This window comes from Propithecus coquereli, unplaced genomic scaffold (assembly GCF_000956105.1).
Source record: "Propithecus coquereli isolate 6110/MARCELLA unplaced genomic scaffold, Pcoq_1.0 Scaffold74, whole genome shotgun sequence".
In the NCBI taxonomy this organism is placed as follows: Eukaryota; Metazoa; Chordata; class Mammalia; order Primates; family Indriidae; genus Propithecus; species Propithecus coquereli.
Window position 1 is genome coordinate 4,274,243 of NW_012153507.1, and position 9,530 is coordinate 4,283,772.

General features: G+C 37.7%; 1 protein-coding gene across 1 annotated transcript; it reads left to right on the forward strand.

The window, feature by feature from the left end:
- The first annotated feature begins 917 nt into the window (after positions 1–917).
- On the forward strand, positions 918–8,663 carry TSTD3 (thiosulfate sulfurtransferase (rhodanese)-like domain containing 3). Its single transcript, XM_012661844.1, has 4 exons — positions 918–990; positions 7,618–7,791; positions 7,953–8,112; positions 8,408–8,663. The coding sequence occupies exons 1-4, from the start codon at positions 918–920 to the stop codon at positions 8,469–8,471; spliced, it is 471 nt and encodes a 156-aa protein (XP_012517298.1). The 3' UTR covers positions 8,472–8,663.
- Positions 8,664–9,530: the final 867 nt, after the last annotated feature.

The window sequence follows — 9,530 nt, forward strand, 5'->3', positions numbered from 1 at the left end:
TACTTACCTAGCAAAAAGGGACTTTGCAATGTGATTACATTAGGTGTCTTGAGATAGGGAGATTATTTTGGATTATCTCAGTGGTCTGAATATAGAGGTCTTTAAAAAGAGGGGCAGAAGAGTCAGAGGAAGAGGAGATGTGACAAAAGAAGTAGGGGTCAGAGTCAGAGAGGAATCCGAAGATGCTAAACTGCTGGCTTTGAAGATGGAGAAGGGGGACAGCAAGCGAAGGAATGCAGGTAGCCACTGCAAGATGGAAAAGACAAGTAAAGAAATTTTTCCCAGGGAACACAGGCTTGCTGATATCTTGATTTTAGCCAAGTGAGACTTCTCACCTACAGACTTGTGGATAATAAATTTGTCGTTTTAAGCCAGTATGGTAATTTGTTTCAGTAGCAATAGGAAACTAACCCACATTATAAAAAGTTGGATTTAATCTTGACAAAGCTATAGTCAAATATCATCAATTCGTGGAGATAAGATGACAGTATGAAATTATTTTAATACTGACATCAGTTGACCAGCTATTGGAGTTAAGAACAATTCTTAGAAAAGCATCTATGTAGTTTGCTTTAAACTAATCCAGTGCATGAAAATCATGTCATAAAGTAAACTGGAGAAGTTTATCTACTTTAAATATTTAAATATTAGTTGGGTCATATATTTTGTCTTCCATTTTTAAACTTTGTCTCTTCTAAAAAAAAAAATAACAATCAAAAACAAAAAAGCAAGCGTAACCCTTAGCTTTTGTCCAAAGGATTTTTAAACTTTAAAACGGCAGTCTGTCCGCGATTTTGCCTTGCGGCACTACCCGGTTTGGCCGGCGCTCGGCCGGAGGGCGCTGGAGAGCCCGCGCAGCGCGCCCGTAGGCGAGAGCAGGAGGAAGTGGCCGGTCGCGCACCCAGAGCGAGCCGGCGATGGTGCTGCCCCGGCTGCTGCTCAGGACCGGGCTCAGGGCGGTCATCGGGTCTGTGGAGGCTGCACCCTGCGGTGAGCTGTGGTAGTCCTTGGGAGAAAGGAGAGCGCCTAACCTTGGGGCAAGGGATGGCATTTGTGGAGGTGCTCGTTTCTTTAAACTTCATTTAAAAGTCAGACCCATTACTCTTGATACCTGGGAATGTAGCATCCGCTTGCAGTTCTTGTTACTTCAGATTTGCGGCTACCAGAACCTGGGGTTGCTCTTGGGGACGCACGGAGAGAGGTAAACCTTGCTCCAGGGAGCTCGTGTGGGAGGACATTTCTATTGGTAGTGGTGCTTGATTGAGCCATGAAGGTCAAATCGCAACTCAGAGGAGCGGGCAAGATGGCCAGTCCCTGCCCGGGAGAGACGTAGTGACGAGCCCCGCCTTGCGAGTTACGCCAGCGACCCACTAGAGCGCAGTGCTGGTCGCTGGATGAAACAGCCACCCAGAGTTATAGCGTGTTAGAGCTGTGAAAGTACCGCGCATGATTTTACAGATGAGGGCAGAGAAGTGAAAGTGGTTAGTGGGCGCATTGGATCTAGAACTCAGCGCAGGCCTCCAGGCCCTTCTTTTTGCTTTACGTGCTTCCTCTCTCCTTCAGCATCAGATTTTCTCTGCGGATGCAGGTACAGGGGCCGGCATAACACAGCGCCACCTTCCCCCTCCCTCACCCTATCTAAACAGTTGGTACATCCTCTGTAGTTTACGCTGTGCTTTTCTATGCAAATTGTTTCGTTTTACCTTTAATCATTAATAATCGTTTATTGAGCACCTACTCTGCCAGGCCTCCTGCTAGGGATACAGCCTCTGCAGCTCAGGCGTCACCATTTCTGGGGGAGACAGACCCAAGTCAAAATCACCACACCCAACCCAGTCGAGTGACACTACAATGGAAAGAACAACTGACTCTAGCTGACTTGGAGAAAATATTAGAGAAAGGTGTCTTTTTCACTTTAAAAATTATGCTAGTATTACATAATTATATTCTTGTTATATTAAAACAAACAATAAAGCAGAGCATTAGTCTCCTTTATACATCCTCCCTTTCCTATTCTCCCAGATATGGTTTGATACGTACCCTTCTATACACTTTTCTATGAGTATACAGAAGTAAAAGCACATTAAAAATACTATACATAAAAATTTGATCTGTGCATACTTTTCTGTAATTTTTTTCCCACTTAGGTATTCACAAGCTTTCCATGGCACTTACAACTCTTTTAACTAGTCATCTATTGATTAACATTTTGGTTTCTAATTTTTTATTATAAACAGTTTAATAATTATCATTGTACATGCCACTTTTGTGTATTTGTACAAATATCTTACTATTAGTAGAATAGATACCTAGAAGTGAAACTGTTAGATTAAAGCAGAGGTGACAAGTGATATTTATTAATAACCAGGCCTTAAAGGAGAATAAGAGCATTCCATGTAGAGATGAGGGAGAAAGATATTCCCTTCGGAAGGAACAGTGTGTATAAATCATGAAGGAAAGGCAGAAATAGGTATTTATTGATTGCACTGTATATGTATTACTTTATTTAAACCTCACAGCAACTCTAAAGGATTAAGTGATATCATTCCCATTTTACAAATACGAAACTAAGTGTAAACACTCCTTCCAATTCCTGGTAACCTCTTACCTACCTTCTGTCTCTATGAATTTGCCTATTCAGGATATTTCGTATAAATGGAATCATACAATATTTGTCCTTTACATATGGCTTATTTCACTCAGCATAATATTTTCAAGGTACATCCATGTTGTAGCATGTGTCAGAACTTCATTCCTTTTTACGGCTAATATTCTATTGTAAATATACACCGTATTTTGCTAATCCATTCATCTGTTGAACACTTGGGTTTTTTTCCACCTTTTGGCTGTTGTGAATAATTGCTGCTATGAGCACTGATGTACAGGTGTTTATTTGAGTCCTGTTTTTCAGTTCTTTTGATTATATACCTAGGAGTGGAATTGCCTGGAAACCTGTATTTTAAACTATTATAGGTATTTGTCCATTTTTCCATACTTTGCTATCAGTGAGAAAGACAAAAGAAAATAGAAAAGTGTCTGGTTTTTATAGGAAGATATGCTTTTTTTGTAACCTACTTTTTGGCTTTCTTTCCTTAATAAATGGAACGGCTAGGCATTTCTTTTGGCCTATGGGTACTGCAAAAAAATTACCAGGACATCAAGAATATTGTGAACCCAGAAAGTCTGGGAACCTTAGGTTTATATACAATGTTCTCAACTAGGTTTTTTTTTTTTTTTCATATAATACTATATTTTGGACAACTTACATTAAATAATACATATTCCATTATATAAATGCACCACTTGTAATATAACCATTTCCTTATTGATGGACTTCTAGCTTATTTTGTTTTTCAGTACTACAAAGAGAGCCGCCCGTGAACATATGTATACATATATACATCTGTATTAACTCATACCAGTATTTCTGTAGACTCCTAAAATTGTGAGGTTAAAAATGATATGCATACTTCAAACATTATGGCTAAATTTTCCTTCAGAAGTTTGTAACTTTATACACAACCAACAATGTACGAGAGTTACCCATTTCTTCATTCTCTCACCACTATTTGATATTATCAATCCTTTTAATTTTTACAAACCTGGCAAAATTACAAAATTTTATATCTTGTATTTCTTTAATTAGTAGTGAGATTGGGCACCTTTTCACTTTTTTTTTAGACAGGGTCTTGCCCAGTCATTGGGGCTACAGTGCAGTGGCGTCATCATAGCTTACTGCAGCCTCAAACTCCTGGGCTCCAGGGATCCTCCTCCTTCAGCCTCCCAAGTGGCTGGCACCACCACACACATTAATTTTTCCATTTTTTGTAGAGATGGGGTTCTTGCTCTTGCTCAGGCTGGTCTCCAACTCCTGGCCTCAAGCAATCTTCCTACCTCAGCGTACCAAAGTGGTATGATTATAGGCATGAGCCACCATGCCCTAATCCCTTTTTCACATTGTATTGGCCATCTATATTTCTCATGTCAATTCCCCATTCGTATATTTTGATCATTTTTCTATGGAGATTTTTGTCCTTTTGTTAGTTTTTTGTATGAGCTCTATTTTATTAATACTTATCTTTTGTCTCTTCTATTTTCTTCCTGCCTGCTACTTGTCTTTGAATTGTTAATTGTTCTTTTTCCATATATAAACTTAGCATTTTTATGAGGTCAAACCTTTGATTTCTGACTTTTGCCATGTTTAGAATGGGCTTCCTGTCCCAAGATTTAAATTATTTATTTATGTTTTCTGAGTACTTTTAAGATACTAGCTTTTAGATTTAAATTTGGAATTCATTTAAACATGAGGAATGAGGCAACAGCTTGCTTAAAAGTTTTCTCCTAGCTAGTTGCCCTACATACTTATTGAATAAAATCATTTCCCTATTAATTTGAAACGTCACTGTTAGCCAATACTGAATTCTCATATAAATATTCTGAGTCTCTTTCTGGACTTAGACCTTTAAACCTTTTCCTATGCTGGTTCTACTCTACTTAAGTCAATTTAAGTTTATATTTAATACAGTAAATAAAAATTGAAGCATAACCATATTATTTACTTTTTATCGAAGTCATTTTGTTGTAAAATATGAAAATTGTCAATATTTTTTGCTATTTTATTTTTGGAATCTTTTGGATACTCTTAAAAAAATAATTTTAGACCTGTAGAAAAGTTGCAAAAGGCTGGGCGCGGTGGCTCACGCCTGTAATCCTAGCACTCTGGGAGGCCGAGGCGGGCGGATTGTTTGAGCTCAGGAGTTCGAGACCAGCCTGAGCAAGAACGAGACCCCGTCTCTACTAAAAATAGAAAGAAATTAATCGGACAGCTAAAAATATATAGAAAAAATTAGCCGGGCATGGTGGCACATGCCTGTAGTCCCAGCTACTTGGGAGGCTGAGGCAGAAGGATTGCTTGAGCCCAGGAGTTTGAAGTTGCTGTGAGCTAGGATGACGCCATGGCACTCACTCTAGCCCGGGCAACACAGTGAGACTCTGTCTTAAAAAAAAAAAAAAAGTTGCAAAAGTAAAACAGTTCCCTTTATTCTTACTCAACTTCCCTTAATATAAATATTTTACATTATGCAATTGAAATCAGGAAATTAATATTGATATAATACTATTAACTAATCCACAGACTTCATTTGTATTTCACCAGTTTTCCCACTAATAGTCATTTTTATAATCCCAGATCCATCATACATTGTATCGTCATGTCTCCTTGGTCTCCCTCAGTCTGTCACAGTTCCACGGTCTTTGTCTTTCTTGATAGGGACACTTTTTGAGTATTAGTTATTTTGTAAATTGTTTGAGGTCTTCTGACTAGATTCAGGGCATGCATTGTTTTTATTTTTTTGCAAGAATACTAAAGTAATGTTGTGCTCTTCTCAGTGCATCATATCAGGAGGTACATGTTATCAACATGTCTTACTCCTACTGAAGTCATCTTTGAAGGACTGGTTCATGTGGTATCTTTCAGGTTTGTCCCTTCGTAATTAATATCTCATGAGCAGATACTACCTTATTTCCCATCATACTTTCACCCACTAAATCTATATCTGTCAGTAGTTCTTGCCTGCAACAGTTATTACTGGGGTGTTTGCCTGACGATTGTTTCCATCATTCCTTCTACATTTGTCAGCTGGAATTCCAAATTAAGGAAAACAGTCCCTGCTCCCCATTTATTTATTCAATTATATCTTTATATCAGTATGGACCTATAGATTTATTTTATGGGCTATTTTCAAATACCATATTATTACCAATTACAGTTGGCCCTCTGGATCCTCGGGTTCCACAACTGCAGATTCAACTAGCTGTGCATTGAAAATATTTGGGGAAAAAAACCCCAAATTAACAACACAACAATAAAAAATAACACAAATTAAAAAACAGTACAGTATAACAACTATTTACACAGCATTTATATTGTATTATGTATTATAAGCAATTTAGAGATGATTTAAAGTATATAGGATTTAAAGTTCTATGCAAATAGTGCACCATTTTATATAAGGGACTTGAGCATCCACAGATTTTGATATCCTGGGGGGTCCTGGAACCAATCCCCCTCAGGTACTGAGGGATGACTATATTCAGAAGAAATAAAAACAGTGCCATTAGCTATTACATTAAGTACTTACAAGTGTAGTTTAAAATGTAAGGTCCCTACATCTAACATATGGCTTAATATCCTCACTTGCAAGGGAAAATGAAATTATAATTTTTTTTTTTTTTTTTTGAGACAGGGTCTCAAGTGCAGTGGTGTGATCATAGCTCACTGTAACTTCAAACTCCTGGGCTCAAGTAATCCTCAGCTACTAGCTAGGACTACAGGGACATGCCACCACACTGAGCTAATTTTTTTTAAAAAATTTTTTATAGAGACAGGGTCTCGCAATGTTGCCCAGGCTGGTCTTGAACTCCTGGCTTCGTTTGATCCTCCTACCTTGGCCTTCCAAAGTGCTGGGATTATAGGTGTGAATGCTGGCCTACAGTTTTTTTTGATATTGTTATTTGAATTAGGGTAAGGTTTACAAATTATTTCCATAATTCAGTTACCAAATGGTGAATATACATTTACAAGTTCCCACCAGTTAAGGGGATTGGAAAGGGTGGAATAGAGCTGGCACAAGGCCAGCCATCAAGCATTCAGGGCAGGACAGGCTGCATCCTGATGTTCAGAGTCAGGATGTGTGTGTATTCTACTCACAACACTTCTGACACTAAACGTGTGGGTTTTCCACATCAAGCAATTCTCTAACACTCTATGGACACCAACTGAGTGTCCTACGATTGATTTAATTCTGAACTAACTATCCAGAGTTAGCACAGACTCCCCAGGCTGAAGGCTCGGTCCCGTAAGACTGCCTCCACTTCAGACACCAGTAGCAAGTCCAGGCCTCCCATACTTCTGATGGACTACCTGTAAATTAGGGGGTTCCCATGACCCCCTTCTTGGGTTGCAATGGCTCACAGGACTCATAGACACACATTTACTGATTTATTTTAAAGGATATAATAAAGGTACAAATAAACAGCCAGATGAAGAGGTACATAGAGGGAGGTCTGGAAGGGTCCCAAGCACAGGAGCTTCTGTCCCTGTGGAGCTGGGGTACCTCTTCTCCCAGTACATGGATGTTTTCATCATCCCAGAAGCCCTCTGAATCCCATAGTTTGGGGATTTTTATGGAGACCTCAGCATGTGGGCGTGATGGATTATTAACTCAATCTCCAGCCTCTCTCCTCTCCATGGAGGTTGGAGGATGGGGCTGAGAGTTCTAAGGTTTAATCATGGTTGGGTCTTTCTGGTGACCAGCCCTCATCCTGAAGCTATCCAGGAGCCCACCAAGAGTTACCTCATTAGAACAAATGAATCTATTACCCAGAAAATTCCAAGGGATTTGGGAGCTCTGTGTCAGGAACCAGAGGCAGAGACAAATACATATTTATTACACCACAGAACAAAATACATACATAGAATACATAGTTTATTAAAGTAAAAAGACTAATAACTATAGTTAGCTGACTAGAGTGGGGGCAGGGATCTTTTAACCTAGTTTTTTTAGCTATTACTAGCAATGTCACTTTGAAGTGCCTAAATTGTTTTATTTTTTCCAGGCTTAAAGTCACTAAAGGGAAGCTGCCACAAATTTTGTATTGCTGTTTCTAAAGATGTCACTTATAAGGAACTTAAAAATCTGTTGAATTCAAAAAGCATTATGTTAATTGATGTTAGAGAGACATGGGAAATTCTTGAGCATGGAAAAATCCCTGGGTCTGTCAATATACCATGTAAGTGCCATGTGTCTTAAACTGATTCATTAAGAGAGATATATACATCTTATATATATATATATACAATTTACTGTTATCTAAAATCTATATACAAATTTATATATATATAATTTACTGTTATCTAAAATCTAATTGAAATTCTTAACATTTTCTTTCAGTGGCTGAGGTAGGTGAAGCTCTACAGATGAACCCAAGAGACTTCAAACAGAAGTATGATGAAGTAAAGCCATCCAAATCTGACAGTCTGGTGTTTTCTTGTTTAGCTGGGGTGAGAAGCAAGGTGGCTCTGGACACAGCAATATCTCTGGGCTTTAATAGGTGTGTAGATGAAGAAAATGGATTCATGAATGTATATTTCAGTGTTTCATATATATTACATTTTTATTGGTCTATTTAAGAATTTCTTTTAATTACTATCAGTAAAGGCAGGATAGTGAGACTAAAAGCCTCTATCTTTTCATCTTACTCAAATGCAACACAATCTTTTAAATAGGTTTAGAGTCTAAATAGTATGGTGAGTAGCCATGGCATTATTTATCTCTAAAGTTCCTATCAATCTTCTTTTATAAAGCAGTAGAAAATGTTTACAGCACTATTTTATGTATATTTTCAGATCTCAACACTATGCTGGAGGATGGAAGGAATGGGTAACCTGTGAAGTTTCAGAGAAGAAATAAGGAAATTGAATTTTGGAATACAAGTTCGATCTTCTCTTGTGTACATGCAGCCTAAGGTAGTGGAATGAGCAAAAGAATAAAAATCTATTCCTGGTACCACTGATTATGGCAAGGTGATTTTGTGTAAACCAATTGTTGAATCTTTTTCTCATCTGTAAATTGAGAATACCACTCTCCCCTGCCTACTTTCAAAGGCTATTGAAGATTGAAAATAATGTATGTTACTTGTTATGGAAATATAAGGGTTGGAATTCTAGGAATTCATTTTTTAAGTAGTTTAGTATAATTCAATAGTATTCTAAAAGACTAGGTTACTTGTATTACCTAATCATGTATGATATGTGTTAATACAGCTTCTATTCATCAAAGAGGCTATGAGCTAGGCCAGTAGCTTAATAAGCAGACTTGACCTTTAAAAAAATCAAGACTGTGGGATCTAGAGAAATTGGGGAAGTTTGAACAGTGAAAATACATTAACAGCATCCAAAGACTTATAGCAGTGTTATAACCAGCGCAGTAGTGATATAATTTGCAATTTAAAAATTAAAGTTAATATTATTAATGGGGGATAGAAACCAGAACAGTGGTTGCTGTTCTAGAGAGAAGATTAACTAGAAAAGACAAGGAGAGAACTTTTTAGGGTGATGGAAATGTTCTATATCTTGACTGAAGTATTGGTACATAGGTATATACATTTGTCAAAACTCATTAAAATGAACACTTAAAAATGTTTTTTGTAATTATACCTCAATTAAAAAATAATGAAAATAGAAAAAAATGTCTAAATATGTCATTACACTAGCATGGGTATATTCCTTTGGAATGTTAAGTCCTACATGTGTTAGTGTGCTAGCGCAGTGATGGCCAAATAAACCTGTGTTTTCTTGTCTGTGCCTCTTCGGACACATTTGTTTTTAGCCTCATTCATGTAAGTCATTCTTGCAGTACCTATAAAGACTTGTTTTTTCCTAAGTGAGATGGAAAGCCACTGGAGAATCTGGGGTAGGGATGTGCTATGATCACCTTGAACTTCTATTTCTGATGGGGGAAAGAGGGGAA

Coding starts and splice junctions, on each gene's coding strand:
- TSTD3 (XM_012661844.1), top strand. CDS start 918: ATGGTGCTGCCCCGGCTGCTGCTCAGGACCGGGCTCAGGGCGGTCATC. Junction 7,792..7,952: donor TGGGTCTGTCAATATACCAT/GTAAGTGCCATG, acceptor ATTTTCTTTCAG/TGGCTGAGGTAGGTGAAGCT. Junction 8,113..8,407: donor ATATCTCTGGGCTTTAATAG/GTGTGTAGATGA, acceptor GTATATTTTCAG/ATCTCAACACTATGCTGGAG.